This window comes from Lepidochelys kempii, chromosome 3 (genome assembly GCF_965140265.1).
Source record: "Lepidochelys kempii isolate rLepKem1 chromosome 3, rLepKem1.hap2, whole genome shotgun sequence".
Taxonomy (NCBI): Eukaryota; Metazoa; Chordata; order Testudines; family Cheloniidae; genus Lepidochelys; species Lepidochelys kempii.
Genome location: NC_133258.1, coordinates 156,971,642 through 156,988,775, shown reverse-complemented (window position 1 = coordinate 156,988,775; position 17,134 = coordinate 156,971,642). Strand labels below are relative to the sequence as shown.

The window sequence follows — 17,134 nt, the reverse complement described above, 5'->3', positions numbered from 1 at the left end:
GGAGTGCAGAGAATTACTGTCTAGATTTAAATTGCTCTAAGTACAGATGTCCCCTTTTCCTTTTTGCTTCAGTGTGAACAAAATAGACTAATAAAAGGTCTGTCTAGTCCGGTACTGTCTCTCTCTCAAGAGGAAGCTGTAAAAGAACCCCACGTAGTGCAATAGCATTTCTTAGGGGAAATTTTCGTCCTGACCCCAAGTGATTAACATGGTGATTGACATAACTCTTGTCATTTTTATCCTAAGTCGTGTGGCACTGCAGGCACAACTGTAATAACAAATGTGAAACCCATTCTAACTACAGTAATATATCCTAACATTGAGGTCCATATGTTAACCTATAGCAGTGAGTTCCTAAGGCTAACTTCAGTACTAAACTATAGTAGTGAAGAAGTCCTACACTGTATATAAATTTAATGTCCTTTAATCCATTCTAAGTGAAAAGTGGAAATCACACATTTTCTCCAAAATTTCATATTCCCTGGTGAGAATTAGAAAACTAATCCCAACTCTAAATGTGACCATTTAATTAAAATAAAGCCTGTTTAATCAGAATGAGTTTAGAGCTAAAAGTCTTTTAGAACTGGGGACACTGAGGAAAAACAATGGCACTTCCAAAATGTTAATGCTGGATTAATGTATTTTTATAAACTAGCTCAGAAAGGGACACTTCACACTTCCACTCAGTTCAGTTTTGCTCCTAGGAATGGGGCTAGGTCAACAGTCTTTGCAACTATTGGCTCCCATTCACTCCCTTTCACTGAGGGTGACTAACAGTATTGCTTTTTGACCCACCTCCAAAGCAGGTATTGGTTCCTCTAGAAAACTCATGCTTTTTTTCAAGTTCCAGCTGAAAGTGGAAAAGTCAAAGGAAACGTTCTCCCATGTATAGCTTTAATCCTAAACCCCTGACCTCCAAAAATTACCACCTTCTTTTAAAATAACTGAAGTTGGGATCCAAAACTAGCCCTTTTCCAGCCGTTCTTTATTAGTAAGATAAATGCTGACTGTTTGCCAAGTTCCCTTAGATCTGCCTCAGGCACTTCACTATCCGGCTTGTTCTTATTCGCCTAATAATTACCTTTTTGTTGTTTATTACCTATTCTCACTATTTATGCTGTCAATACCAGGATTCTCAGAGTGTTCCATTACTGGTTAGAGAGCCTTTATTCTCTGCACATCTAGTTTCCTCAGCTGATGACCAGATACTGCCAAAGTAGTTAATGTTCAACAGGGCTTTATGGTAATGTGCAATGTAAAAGTACCATCAGCTGCAAAACTGAGGTAAAACGAACATTCTGAGGTCAGAAATTATGCCCCAAACCCTAAGTAGCGCAATACCATTGTACACATCCTTTTTCTGCCTTACCACCATCTTCTCCACTTTTTCTCAAGGACCATTAACAGTTGCAAACATTTTCTGCTGCCTTAGGCCCATAAACTTTAGTTAAGAGTGATGATCATTTAGTTTAGAGTGATGATCATGCCCATTGTATTTATGATATATGCCTACAAGTTACACGAACAAATCCTTATTCAGGCCACAGCCCCTCAGAACTCATTCACTTCAGTGGGTGTGTAATTATTTAAAAAAAAAAAAAGTAGTTTTCACACAAGCAGCTCTGTTTCAGTGATGCCAGCAGACACAGCAGCCTGGCTACAGAGAGTGGAAAATGGGAACTTCAGCATGGATGAAACCTGGGCCTAAACACAGTAGAACTGATATGGTTCCACTATACAAGGGGAGCATGCTGCGGAGAGACCAGGCAGGGGGCTCTGCATATGGCAATGAAACACTGGAGTTAGGAGAAAGATTCACTGGCCATTCCATGCATGAGTCAAAACCAGGCACCACAGACGCTACTGCGTTCTGAGAACATAGTAGCAGTGCCAAAGCTGCTGTGTGGCCTTCGGCGGGGGAACCCATCTCTCTGGATTTCCACAGAGAACCAGAGTCCAAACCCTGTCAATTTGGACTGTGAGCAGGGGCTGTTGTTTCCCCCCATAATGTGTGCTGTATGAACAGCTCATGTGAGTGACTGCGCATAAATTAATGGCGGCTCGTGACTTTCTTGACAGGTGAGACTAATGACAAAATCGTTATTTCCACCTCAGCCCAATGTGTAACGTAATAGCTATTAAAAGCTTACCTTACTTATAGTGAAAAAGCAGCAGGTGGACTTGGGAGCTGGAGCCGCTGCTACGTGGGCTGGAGCAGGGGGTGGAGCATGAAGCAGGCCTGGGGCACAGCATTGGCTACTTGTGCACATGCATGAGCCCCACCAAAAGGGGGAGGGAGCTGGGGAGGTGCAGGGCACAGGCTCCATCCCCACCTACTCCCTACAGACTCTCAACAGCCCAGCCTTAACTGCATCACCTCACCAAGCCATGGTTACCACAGCAATGCCTTCATAAAGTGACTCCTGGAGATGGTAAGTTGCTACAGTAAAAAGGCAGCTTCTTGTGGCACAATTAGCTATCCCAAGATCTGAGCCTCATGCAGCACTTTCTTCAAACTTTCTGGTGTTGTATTTCACTACTGGAGAGAGTGAGTCGTAACATTTAAATCAAATCACAAGTTGTTCTTAAAACTGCATATGTTTTTCAATTACATAAAAAAATATGGAAAATGTATTTTGTAGTTTTTGGGAATTCTTGTTTAGGCTGAGCCTCACCTGTCTGGGCTGACGAACTGGCCTGGTATAAACTCAGGCGTCTCCAACGAGCTGCCTCTCCAGTATGTAATTGCACACATTCCACCTTGGACAGTACCACTTTATATCCATTTTCACTAGTTACGTTGCTGCTTGTATGAAAGATGGTAACATTTTGAATATATATTTAACACTAACCAAATTTTAATTTCTCTTTTATATGCAATCGCAGATATATTCATTCATTCATTCTCTCCCACTTGCTTACCATAGGCAGGTCTTTGAGGATCTGTATTCCATCTCCTGGACCCATGTGTGCTATGTGGTTAAAATTAGTTGGATTAGAAATTAATTTATTTCTCATTTCTGGATCTCGTAGCATCTCCCTGAAAGAGAAAATACTTAGTTTAGATATTTTATACACGAGAAAGATGGACATTAAAAAGATCAAATAAATATAGTTTCATTACTTGTTACTTTAAAATGGAAATTGGTAAATTAAATATTTGGCCATGTTAAACAGAAGGATAAGCCTTGCTGATCTATTCCAGTCCCCAGCCTGGGGAAAGAGGGCAGGAAGAAAGGAATGTTATTTTGCAGGCTAACAGCCCACATCCATGAGAATCAAAATAGTTACTGAGATTCAGAGACTGCACAACCAGTGTGAGCTGAGACAGTACTCAAGAAAAGATGCAGAACTGGGCTCATTGGTGACTTGGTGCTGCAAAGATGGAGGCAGAGATGACAGACAGAAGATAAAAGAAGAATTAGAAGAATACTGCACTACCTTTCACATTCTATGGTCAGATTTACTTTAAGAGCTCTCCAAAAATGGCACAGATGCATTCATTTCAGAATTCAAAATATTTTTTTTAATAAAAAGACAGAACCTCAAGCAACTTGGAAAAGATAAAGACAAGAACTGTGGCATTTTAGCATCACTGTACAACTGCTGTTCCTTTTCTTAGAGCCGAACAGGAAGCAAAGTGGAAGGTCAACCATGTTTTCCAGTGGAAAAGTTGGTAGCGAACAAAAACATTTATTTCTTCAGATGTGTTTTAACACAGTTGCTGGCAATCTTTTGTGGGCAAAAGGAACTCAGGTAGCTGAAGTGGTCAGTGACATGAAAGTTAGGTTTAATGTGAACTCTAAAGATACTTCTGGACTATTTTGATTGACAGTCCTTTAAAGACATTTATATTTCATGTACATGTCTTGAAGCACCACCCTCCAGGTGACTTCTCTTGTGATTTAGAGCAAGCTTATGACAGTTTTGTAAGACTCATCAGTTAAGTAATACATTCTATAAAAAAGATGCCTTGGAATACTGTTGAGGATGAGATGGGTATTGCCCTAAACAATAAAAGGCAGAACCAGAGTCTGAAAGTAATTAATCCATATGCATAGCTAGCAATGTAATCTCCTTTTGTAAAATGTTTATTATAGATTTTTATATATACAGAATATGCGCACACACACACACACATATATATGTATATACAGTATGTGGGGGCATGCTTTCCAAATTACAGAAACTGTTTCACACAAATATTTTATTAAAAAGGAATCAAAGTACTGAAATATTCAGTGCATATTCATATCCAGACTAGTATTAATACAAATTATACATCAAGGATAAACACAATGGTGAAAAGACAAAATGTCTGAAAACAACTCTCTCTAACAAATGAAATACTACACTGACATCAGACAGACATTCCTTCAGGGCCTACAGGCATGTACAGAAGACAAGTACAGGTTGAATACCGACCTCCTCTGCTGCATTCTTTCCTCCTCTGGTACTCTGAATGAATAACGACGCTTATTGTTGATGTTTCGAACCATTTGCTTCCGGCTGTTATCTGATGTCTCAGGAACTACCAGTTCATCTCCCTCTAGAAACAACATCAAAAATATCCAACAGGTTGCTTACTTGGTAATTTAATAAACCATTTAGAACAAATAAATTTATTTAGCTTTTGTACCTAAATCATCTGACAGCTGCCCTGTAAGAGAGCATAAAGAGCTGGTGGGTGTTCAGAAGCCCAAATAGGAAAACAGGAAGGTCACAAATAAATTAAAAAATCCTCAGTGGTGTATCAAAATACATTGGCTCTCTGGACACTCCGTCAACTCTAGAGTCACACTGGAGGATTCACCCCAGAAGTCACATCCTCTCAGGAAAAAACAGAATGCAAGTTATGTCTGAGCAACCAGAAATACTATGAACAGAACAACAAAGCTTGTAAAAACATAGTTTAATCAGTAACAGCCTGATTCTGCAACATTTACAACTGAACAGTCCCACTGCAGTCTCAACGCTAAATATAATCTCATTCTTCCCCCACAAACAGAATACACAGCATGTTTAACCCATGCATATATACGCATGCTGAATATTTGCTAATATTGATGAGGTTGCAATTAAATTTGTGTATTCTAGTGTGAGGGAGATCAATGTATCATGACTAGTGTGTTTCCTTAACAGTTGGAGGCAAAAGGAAGTTCCTTGTGAAAATATGGAGTTTGTCATTGCCAGTAGAAATCTGCTGTGTGGACAATAGGGTACAGTACAGAAAGGAGTATCCCATGGCTTCATATTTCCTTGCTTTAAGAGTTTGGGGGCAATAGAAACTGAAATCCTTTTAAAAGTAGTGTTTGTTTATGGAATAACACTAAACAAGTCAGTTTCACATCACCTTGTCCTTCCTTCATGTTCCCCATTTCTTGGTTGTTTCATGTACCGGCCTTTCCTCATATGCTAATTTTTGAAGTCTTTAGGACAGGAACTGCCTTTATTATACGTGTACCCTATCTAGCACAATGGGCCTTGATCGGGGGCTTCTAGGTGCTACAGCAATGCAAATATTGATCAATAATTAAAATAACTGGGTAGAAATTGAAAGAAATTTGCTTATTACCATAATCACTGGGTAAAGTCTCCTATTCAGACTACCCCAAAAATTTCTTTGTTTCAAACCCTCTTATACCGAATACTCTAAATGCATGGAGAAAATCTATTGTGTTACTCAATTTCAATGCCTTTCTCACCTCATTTTTTGGCAATTTCAGATAACCCCCATTTCCTACCAAGGATAAATAAAACTTCTTTGGATTTATGGGGTGTGTCAGATGATAACAGGCTCTTCTAATTTTCACAGCAGAGCTGCAACAAATACACTCCATTCTCAAAATACCTTTCTATAATTATTTCAGATAAGGCACTGTATAATGACAAAGAAAAGTCAGTGCCCTTGAAAATCTACAAAATATAGAATTTATTTTCTCCACACCAACAAAATCCACAAGGTTTCATCATACAACTTTTTAGCAAAGAAGGCTTGAACAGCTCAAAAATATTCAGAAGGCCAGAGAAAGGACCTCAGGCCTCACACGCTAACTTTCTTTAGCAGACTTTGCTTAAAATCACTAGAACATCATACTCCTGCCAAACATCTAGAAACTCAATGCAAACTGCTTCTTCATTCATATCTTGCTCCAAAGAGACTATTTCTTATGGAAACACTCAAACTGATATTTTTTGCCACAACTGTGGGAAAGGGGGAGATCCTCCCACCCCATGTACTGGTCATGCCTAGTCATGTCCTAGTAGAGACTCATAGGTTCATAGACTTTCAGGTCAGAAGGGACCATCATGATTATCTAGTCTGACCTCCTGCGCATTGCAGGCCACAGAACCTCACCCACCCACTCCTGTAATAGACCCATAACCTGTGGCTGAGTTACTGAAGTCCTCCAAGCATGATTTAAAGATTTCAAGTTAGAGAATCCGTCATTTACCTGCAAGTGACCCGTGATCCATGTTGCAGAGAAAGACGAAAACCTCCCAGGATCTCTGCCAATCTGACCTGGGAGAAAATTTCTTCCTGACCCCAAATATGGTGATCAGGTGGACCATGAGCATGTGGGTAAGACCCACCAGCCAGTCACCTGGGAAAGAATTCTCGGTAGTAACTCAGAACCCTGCCCATCTAGTGTCCCATCACTGGCTGTTAGAGATATTTGTTGCTACCAGTGGCAGATTGGCTACATGCCATTGTGGGCAGTCCCATCATACCATCCCCTCCATAAACTTATCAAGCTCAGTCTTGAAGCTAGTTAGGTTTTTTGCCCCCACTGCTTTCCTTGGAAGGCTGTTCCAGAACTTCACTCCTCTAATTGTGGAAACCTTCATCTAATTTCAAGCCCAGACTTGTTGATGGCCAGTTTATACCATTTGTTCTTGTGTCCACATTGGCGCTTACCTTAAATAACCCCTCTCCCTCCCTGGTATTTATCCCTCTGATGTATTTATAGAGAACAATTATATCTCTGCTCAGCCTTCTTTTGGTTATGCTAAACAAGCCAAGTTCTTTGAGTCTCCTCTCATAAGACAGGTTTTCCATTCCTTGGACCATCCTAGTAGCCCTTCTCTGCATCTAACCAGTTTGAATTCATCTTTCTTAAATGTGGGAGACCAGAATTGCACACAGTATTCCAGATGAGATCTCACCAGTGCTTTGTATAATGGTACTAACATGTCCCTGTCTCTACTGGAAATACTTTGCCTGATGCATCCTCAGTCTGCATTAGCCTTTTTCACAGCTGCATCACATTGATGGTTCATAGTCATCCTGTGATGAACCAATACACCCAGGTCTTTCTCCTCTGTCACTTCCTTCTGATAAGTCCTAGCTTATAGTAAAAATTCTTGTTGTTAGTCCCTAAGTGCATGACCCATTACACTTTGCACTATTAAATTTCATCCCATTTCTATTACTCCAGTGTTCAAGGTCATTCAGATGTTCTTGTACGATATTTTGGTCCTCCTCAGTATTGGCAATACTTTGTGTTATCCACAAATTTTATTAGCAAACACTCACTTTTTGTGCCAAAGGTCATAATAAAAATGTTAAATAAGATTGGTCCCAAAACCAATCCCTGAGGAACTGCACCAACCTCTCTCCAGCCTGACACTTCACCTTTCAGTATGACCTGTTGTAGTCTACCTTTTAACTAGTTCCTTTAGTCACATTTCAATTCTCATATTAATCCCCATCATCTCCAATTGAACTACTGATTTTTCCAGGTGGAACTGTATCAGATGCTTTACTGAAATCGAGGTAGATTAGATCGACTGCATTTCCTTTGTCTAAAAAAAATCAGTTATGTCAAAGAAAGTGATCAGGTTTTTCTGGCACAGTCTGCCGTTTGTAAAACCATGTTGTACTTTATCTCAATTACCATTTACCTCTATGTCCTTAACTACTTTCTCTTTCAAAATGTGTTCCAAGTCTTTGCATACAATTGAGGTCAAGCTAACAGGCCTGTAGTTTCCTGCATCATCTTTTTCGCTTTATTAAACATAGGTACTATATTAGCAATTCTCCAGTCATAGGGTATGACCCCTGAGTTTACAGAGTTATTAAAAATCCTTGGTCTTGGGCTTGCAATTTCATGTGCCAGTCCCCTTAGTGTTCTTAGATAGAAATTATCCAGGCCCCCCGATTTAGTCCCCTTAAGATGTTTAGTTTGACTTCCACCTCGGATGTGCTAATTTCTATTTCCATATTCTTCTTCCCATTAGCTACCCTGCCACCACCCACAAGCTTTTCATTACCCTTATTAAAAACCGAGGCGAAGTATTTGTTTAGGTGTTGGGCCATGCCTATATTATCTTTAATCTGCACCCCATCCTCAGTACTTAGCAGTTCCACTTCTTTTCTTGTTTTTTTTTTTTATATATATTGCTATAGAACCTTTTACTATTGGTTTTAATTTCCTTTGCAAGGTCCAACTCTATTTGGCTTTTGGCAGCTCTCACTTTATCCCTATACTTTCTGACCTCCAAGAGGTAGCTTTCCTTGTTGATTCCTCCCATCCTCCATTCTTGGTAGGCTTTCTGCTTTCTCTTAATAACCTGTTTGAGATGCTTGGTCTGCAATCCTTCCCTACGAATTTTTTCCCTTGCTTGGGATGCAGGCTTCAGATACTTTAAGTCAAAGTTGCAGAAGCTAATTCCAAGCCTCCTGCACCTTCAGATCCTTGAATTCTTCAGTCCAGTCCATTTGCATTAATTTTTTTAAAGTTTGCCCTTTGAAATTAAGAACCCTCGTTGCAGATCTATTTTTGTTTATCCTTCCATTTAGTTTAAAGTGAATATGATCACTAAAATCAAGGCTGTTTCCTACAACCAACTCTTAGGCCTGGTCTACGCTGGGGGAGGGGGGATTGATCTAAGATACGCAACTTCAGCTACGAGAATAGTGTAGCTGAAGTCGACGTACTTAGATCTACTTACTGTGGCATCTTCATGGCAGTGAATCGACTGCTGCTGCTTCCCTGTCGACTCCGCTTGCGCCTCTTGTGGTGGTGAAGTACAAGAGTCAACGGGAGAGTGCTCCGGGATCGATTTATCACGTCTAGACTAGATGCGATAAATCAACCCCTGATAGATCGATCGCTATCCTACCTGGCCTTAGGGATTAGATCTTTAGCAATGTTAACCAAATAACAGGAACCTCACTTTCAAACAAGGCTAAGACTGCTTTTTGGGTTTTGAAAATATGGATCCTCCAGACATGTACCATGCATGAACTCATCCAACAGCAACTGCCCACTGTGATACTAGGTTTTGCATGTAACTTTGCATATAACTCCTTCTTTCCTTAAGGTTAATGGCTGGTTTCATAAAGCATGGTCTATACTAGTAATGAAAAAAATTACAAATCTTAAAGGAGATAAACTTGCAGAATACCTGTTGCTTGGCAGCCTTTTTTGGAAGATGCTGAGATGTGTAGAGGAGCAAAAAACCTGTTTCGCTCACTTTTCTATTGGGATAGTTTGGCTCCTGATCTAACTCCCAGCCCTCATTTAGATCTGCAAATTCTCTGTACATACTCCCACATATTGTTCCTCTCTACCACTTCTATCCCACTTAGAGTAATTTGCTTGTCAATAACTGGATCTCAATAGATACTTAACTCTCTCTCTAGAAAATTATATTCCTCTTAGTTTAACTTTTAGAGGCCACTGGTGGCTTTTTGGGTGTATAGTTATAAACTTACATACCATGGCAATCATTCTGTTTATTCCGCCTCTTGTGCATTTATATTTTTATACTCACAACAGTAAAATTATTTACTTAAAGTAGTTACTATCTTTTCTCTCTATGGATCAATTTTATATATTTAACTGTAAAATCTGATGATGATACTACTATAACTATTGTTACTATTACTATTTATATAGCATTTGTCACATTCTATTAATTTTCCAATAAAAAGAAAATTAGAAAAAATCCTCACACACCAACAGTAGAAACACTTTAAAGTAAAATAACAAAAAAATGTGTCTGAAACTTATATTTTAGCTGATCATTTTTACTGAAGAGAGCAACACAGAAACATCTCATAGCAACGTGCTATAAAGCAGCATAAGAAATTGTCAATATTTCAAAGCCAACTCTTTGGCACACAAATGCAGATGGTCTTTGTCAGTATGTTATGAAGAATAGTACTGCACTGCTTTCTGACACTAATAGGTTCTGAGTCGCAGGGTACTGTTTTGGGGGAAGGGGTTGGATATGTGTAAACCTGATTTTAAACCAGAATTAGAGAGAACCTTATGGAAGCCTACATTTTCCCTATTGCATTTTTAGACACCATATTTTGGCAGGAACGGATTCTGGATTTTAACAGTTTTTTAGTTGCTCTAATCCTTTACTTTATCACCAAGAAATTAAAGACCATAACTAAGATGGTGGCATTGGGCTCTGAACACACCAAAATACAAGAATCAAATTTTGAAGTAAAACATAATCATGGATTTTCCAAATATTTAAGGTGACGAACCTGGGCTTTTGGTGGGCTCTATTTTCTAATCTCTTTAAAGTTAAGATTAAAAAAATCCTACTCTTCATTGCAAGTTTGAAAAGAGAAAAGGTTCAACGTAATTAAAGTAGGCTTTTATACCTCTCCAAATCATTGTGGTATCCCAGTGCCTGGTTTGCTTCCAAGTTAATAAATACAGATGGGTTTGAGATATAATAATCCACAACTCAAATATCCAGGCCAGAGCAAGGTGCTATTTCAAAAGAAACAATAGCAGTTGTAAAATCTGCTCTCTCTTACTTACCTGCCATCTTATTTTTGAAGTATATTAATCTAATTGTCTCCAGTCCTAAAAGGTTTAGTGATCCTTCTGTATTCAATGGTCGTACCTGAAACAATTGAAAACAAATACCTTCATAATAAATCATATTTATATAGTGCCTCTCATCTTGAAAGATTCCAAAGAGCATTAAAACTGTATAAAACAAGCTTTACTAAGATACAGCCATCTCAGAGGTGCACAGGAGGGAGCCAATTGGTGCAGAGCATACAGCACAACAGTAGCATAAAAGCAATTTTGGCCAGTGGCACATGGGAATGCTCTAGGGTGACCAGCTGTCCCGATTTTGGGGTCTTTTTCTTATATAGGCTCAGATTACCCACCCCCATCCCGATTTTTCACACTTGCTGTCTGGTCACCCTAGAATTCTCTGCTCTTGTGAGGAATGACAGTGCATCTTTAATGATCACCCAATACAGAAACAATCCTGGTGTTTAAGGCTTCATCTAAGTAACTTGCCCACAGTAAATTGCATAAAACAATTTATTTAACTAAATGACGGAGGGCTAAATTCCCAGGATTCAAACATATGGTTCTGCAATGAGTCTATTTTTTTTTCAGACCTTAAGCATAGAGACACACCTCTGTCAGGGCATTAGCATCTTGATGATGCTTTTGCAACTTGATGTTGTGCGGCAGTGTCACGTCACACAGATTTTTGCAGTTTCAAATTTCAAAAGATGAAAATCATTTCTCACTATATTTAGACTGTATATTCTATTGAAAAATAAAATCTTTCTATCAAATCACCATTTTTGAGTCTCCTACATACAGCAGCTCCCCTCTTGCTGAAAAGTGGCTTCATTTGTTACACTACCATTCTGTGTTTACCAGTAATCAAAGATAATAAATTTCACCTTGAAAAGCAAGAATGAAATTTTTTGGCCGTTTAAAACTGGAGTAACACATTGGTCAATCAAGCCCAAGGTGTGACAAACAGTTTTCAACTCTTGAACATTTAAGTGCTGAAAAATACAGTATTTAGTAATGAAGTGACAGTTTTCTCCCAGCAAAAAGATTTTCTTTGCTGTGTTATGCTGTATTTTTGCTATGAAAATATTTCCTCCTTATCACTGATGTAGGACCAGTGTTCCAAAAAGCATTTTAGCTCTAGTAGTATTTGTGCTGGTCCCACCAAAGTATTTCTAACCATAGCTGGTTATAACATCCTGAAATTCCAAGTGGGGCAAGACTTGTTCAGATCTTTTCAATCTGTAATATCTATTAGGTTATGGCAATAACACAGAAACTATCAGTTTCTATGACATTAATATTCTATAAAAAAAACCAACAAGTGCAAAAGACTTTCCTGGGTATTGATTCACCACTCATTTATCTGCAATGACGAAATCGTAGCCGAAGCAGACAGCATGTCAAGGTGCACATTTGTCTTTCTATTAGCAGTTCCTTTCAGTTCAAGTATATTCTTTAATGATGTCCCATATCCCAGCTGCTATCAACTTTTTAGACACATTTGTTAGGAGTATTATAGCCTGGCAAATTGGTTTGCTGCCCAAAGCTAGTTACCTTCTTGAGTGGAATAGTCTGAATCCATTCCATAGAGTTCACATCAAAGATATCGACTGCATTTTCACTGTATACTGAGAGGCATGGTGCATTGTAACCTAAGAGGGAAGGATTAAATACATTGTCATATGCATTTAGCCAACACAGTATTCATAGCACAGAATTTCTTAAGGACAGTTTAACTGCATTCATTGAAATATACTCCAAGTATTACTGATACTTCTGAGAACACTGGGCTAGCTTCCAATTCTGAAGAAGCAGAAGCCTTCACTATAGTTAAGGATGCAACTGACTTTCTTCACAAAACTGTATTTTGGCAGCCCTATAACATGTGCTTGGAAAGTCTGATTGACCTCAAAACTGCCGAAAGATTTACTTTGAAGGCAAAGAAGAATGATTAATTTTCTTAAGACTCTGCAGAAACAAACTATTTTGAGCTATAAATCATAAAATATTATTCTGATTTGAAAAATTAATTTTTGTTTAACGTTTCTCTCTCTCTTTCTATGGTACCCTTAATTATTCATTACCTTGCTTTTAAGTGCTTAGGTTTTGTAAATGAAATGATGTGGTAGACAAGTACACAGTGATCTTGACTGGATTTTGAAGCCAAGCTGTTCATTTCTGGAACTCTATACTGAACAGCAATTGGAACCAGGAACTGAGAAGACAGTCCTCACATTTCCCCTGGTTTCGATTTTCATTTCCTATTTTCTAGATTTTAATAGAATTTAGTGCTAGTGAAATGTGCAAGATTGACAGCTCTAGAGAGTTAAGTCCTCCATTCATCCACAGATCAGATACAGCATGGAGGAAATAGCATACTGCCTCTCTAATGTGTCTCAACTTTTAGTTCTGCTGGGACTAAATCTAACGGTGATCCATATCCAATAAGATTTGACCTTTCGGCTGAATTTACTAATGAAGGTTTCAATTTGTGATGATTGTGATAGTGGTTTCTGAGACTGGATGTACATTCATTAGGAATTGGAATTAGAACATCAACTTGCTTCACATAGGCAACCAAAAAGTCTTAAAAATGGTAACGATCAGGTTGGGTAGTCTTTGAACTAGTGGCCTATTAGTGAAACTCTAAATCCTTTGCATAGGCAGTCCACATTTCTCCTTGTTTTGACCCATTCATTTTCAAGGCCCTAAGACTGTAGCCACTATCCTTTTGAATGAGAAATAGCTAACAGGTTTCCCTTTGGATCCTATCAATGCTTCTCCTTCAAGAGCCAAAAAGGGCTACACTCAGGCAATGTGAAACCCTCCTTCTTTCCCGAAGGCTGCATATGCTGCTTTTGCAGCAAAGAAAGAATTTCAATTATATATATTAAAAAAAAAACAACAAAATCCAATTGGAAATATAATACCAGGCTTATTAACTGGCAAATTTTAGGACTTCTGTATATTTTAAACTAATTTTAAAATGAATTCAGACAGTCTTTTAAAGGCATAAGAAAAGTCTGATAGGGTTTTGTGTTTTATTTTGTTTTTTTACTCTTGAAGACTGAAGGTCATGTCCTTGAAAAATGTGGAATAAATATTTAACAGAGTACTTCTTGGAATAAGAAATCTTGACATGTTTTGATAAGGAAGATGATTTTTTCTTAAATTCATGGCATATATGGTCAATACTGTCTGTCTGCCAGAATTTTTTTCTTTCCTTTTTTTTTTTGGAGGGAGAAGGGGAAGAGCAGAGGAGTTGGGTGGGAGAAAGAAGAGAAAATGGAGATGATGGAAGAAAGGAGTGAAAAGCACAACAATATTAGAGACAGGTATAAACCAAACCACCAGAACTGAATGGCCCTGAGAGCTCCAGATGTTGACCAAAATTTTCACTTTTGGAGTTCTAAATTTAGACTCCTCAATAAAAGTGACATTTTTTTTAGAAACGCTGAATGCACGAAAATCCCATGAACCTCAGAAGGAGCAGACAGGTCTCAAACACTCTGAATATTAGGCCACTTATTTAGATGATTTTAGGTATTCAAGTTTGAAAATCCTGAGTCTCTACTGTTCTCTCATTAACAGCAGCATAAGTCAGATACACAAGTGTAAAACGAGGCCCTTCGACTAGATTTGGAAACCCAGGGAAAATTTGAGGTAATACATTCATGAAGTGCCCCCTGTGAGTGCACCTGGGGCACTGCACATGCAGTTCAAATACAAACAGTAGTAATTAATAATTATATACACACCCAGTTATATATATATACACAGAGACACTTACAGCAAGAGGATGGTGTTGCAGGCCACATCAATTCCTGTTGTCTAGATCTTCGGCCCTGACAGTCAACATAAACCCCAACGCTGCTAAAACACAGCAGATATTCTTTATTTGAGATTTCGACTGCGCAGATGGCATCAGTTGGCTGTTGTGCAATAAATGATAGGGTGTGGTCATCTGGGTGGAGCAAACTGTATGGGTTCCCTTCTGCATGCAGGGGATATTTTAGGAATCCTGACTGGTAACCCACACAGAGCCGCTCACTGAAGACCGACATCCACTGGACATTTCCCAGGACTTGGATCTCCTTCATCTTTTTGTGACGCGTCTTGCTCTGATTCAGTTCATAACACAGGACCTGTCTTTTCATAGCCACACACAGGCAAGTAAGGGCTCCATGGCGTACCTGTCCAGAAACTATTGTCTGGCAGCCTTTTGTCTCTGCTAGCTTATAAAACTCAGTTTCTCTTCCATCCAGGGCTGCCATAGGGAAAAGCCGAACATGACGGTTTCGTCCTGAGATCACTGCAATGAGCTGTTCATTATGGATGAGCTCAATCTGATGAACTTTCTTATTGTCACCAACACGAATAATTTCTACAAAGCAAAAACCTGAAGTAAACCTATCTTAAAATGCATTCTGATTTAAAAAATTCTTTCAAAAAGGATTAATTTAAAGAAAACCCTTTACTGCTTTCTTAGGACATATAAACACTGTCTCAAAATTACAACACAAATAAAACCATTTTTCCACTTATTTTTATATTAGAAATACTAGGTCCTGATTTTCTCCTTCCTCCGCTTGAGGACCTGACTAGTGATCTCAGTCAAATATGCTGTTCTTCCTCCCAACAGCTATGCGAGGGAGGAGAAGTGGATTTTTCTTGCAAATCGATAAAAGCAAATTCCATGTGAAAACCATTAATTTAAAGAGTGCCTATAGTGTATCTGATGAAGTGCGTTCTAGCCCACAAAAGCTTATGCCCAAATAAATTTGTTAGTCTCTAAGGTGCCACAAGGACTCCTCGTTGTTTTTGCTTATAGTCAGAAAAGTGACTAAGTAAAAATTTACTCAACAAGAAGGTCTGCACCATTGTGGTAGGTTTACTTACTTTACAGAATTTACAGATTTTTATTTCTGTTATATCTGCAGAGACCATTCTGCTTAATGCAACAAAATCTTGCAAATATAGCAAAGAAGCTACATTTCAGTTGCAGAATCTTTATTACCGGCAATGATGCCAGAGGCAGAAACAACATAGAACAGCTTGGTTATCAGCTCCCATGTGGAAGCTACACAGCTGGCAGTTATTAAAATCATCTTTGGAACTGTAAACTTAGAAAATTCGATCTAGAAGATACTGAAAGAGAACAAAGTTTAGAGTGTCATTTTTCTGACTACTCAAACTGAACATTAGTATAATTAATACAATTCATTATATCTTACCATCTTTGGTGACATGCACAACAAACAACCCTTCTTCATTGCCCAGAGCTATTCTTTCATGATCTAAGATAGTAAAAAAACAAAACAAAACAAAATTAAAAGAAAAACAAATAAAAAAGGTGAGGCATTTCTCTTTGGACACTGCTTCAAAAGAGGGACATAAAGCAGATACATGTTAATACATGAAGTTCTGTCACTTATAGAAAATCATAAAATTCTAGAAATGTAGGACTAGAAGGGACTTCAAAAATAATCTAGTCCCTCCCCAAAAAATAATCTAGCACTGAGGCAGAACTAAGTATTATCTAGCATTACCCGACAGGTGTTGGTCTAACCTGTTTTTAAAAACCTCCAGTGTTGGAGATTCCACAACCTCCCTAGGTAATTTGTTCCAGTGCTTAACCACATGTACGATTAGGAAATTTTTTCTGATATCTAACCTGCATGTCCCTTGCTGCAATTTAAACCCATTGCTTCTTGTCCTATCCTCAGTGGATAAGGAAAACACCCTCCTCTTTATAACAACCTTTTACGTATTTGAAGACTGTGATCATGTCAGTCTGCTTTTCTCCAGACTAAACAAATTATTTTTTCAACCTTTCTTGTAGGTCATGTTTTCTAGACCTTTAATAATTTTTGTTGTTCTCCTCTAGACTTTCTCTAATTTGTCCACATCTTTCTCAAAGTGTGGTTCCTAGAACTGGACACAGTACTCCAGTTGAGGCCTTATCAATGCTGAGTAGAGTGGAAGAATTACTTCTTGTGTCTTGCTTACAACATTCCTGCTAATACATTTTTTTGCAACAGTTTTACATTGTTGACTCATTTAATTTGTGATCCACTATAATCCCCAGATCTCCTTCCTAGGCAGTCATTTCCCATTTTGTATTTGTACAACTGATTATTCTTCTTAGGTGTAGTACTTTGCATTTGGCCTTATTGAATTTCATCGTATTTATTTCATACCATTTCTCTAGTTTGTCAAGATCATTTTGAATTCTAATCCTGTCTTCCAAAACCAAAACCAAAAAATTATATGAAGACAAAATACATTGGTAGCGTCCCTTTTTATTTCTTTCATAAGAAAAAGCTGAAAGACAC

The 17,134-nt window shown here is 38.3% G+C and overlaps 2 protein-coding genes across 9 annotated transcripts in view; one reads left to right on the top strand and one right to left on the bottom strand.

Annotated features, from left to right (window-relative positions):
* CDC42BPA (CDC42 binding protein kinase alpha) overlaps positions 1-17,134 on the bottom strand; it is a 322,274-nt gene that overhangs the window by 18,220 nt on the left and 286,920 nt on the right. For 6 of the 7 annotated variants that reach the window (XM_073338668.1, XM_073338662.1, XM_073338664.1 and 3 more), the window contains 6 exons: positions 16,034-16,096; positions 14,590-15,183; positions 12,354-12,451; positions 10,791-10,875; positions 4,426-4,549; positions 2,923-3,040 (listed from right to left, as the gene is read on the bottom strand). In XM_073338668.1, the coding sequence (XP_073194769.1) occupies positions 2,923-3,040; positions 4,426-4,549; positions 10,791-10,875; positions 12,354-12,451; positions 14,590-15,183; positions 16,034-16,096 (1,082 nt within the window). Of the gene's footprint in view, positions 1-2,014; positions 2,804-2,922; positions 3,041-4,425; positions 4,550-10,790; positions 10,876-12,353; positions 12,452-14,589; positions 15,184-16,033; positions 16,097-17,134 lie in introns of those variants that run through there. The other variant, XM_073338667.1, reaches the window with a different exon arrangement.
* The window catches only part of COQ8A (coenzyme Q8A), a 124,540-nt gene that overhangs the window by 103,369 nt on the left and 4,037 nt on the right, over positions 1-17,134 (top strand). The gene's annotated exons all lie outside the window — the stretch shown is intronic.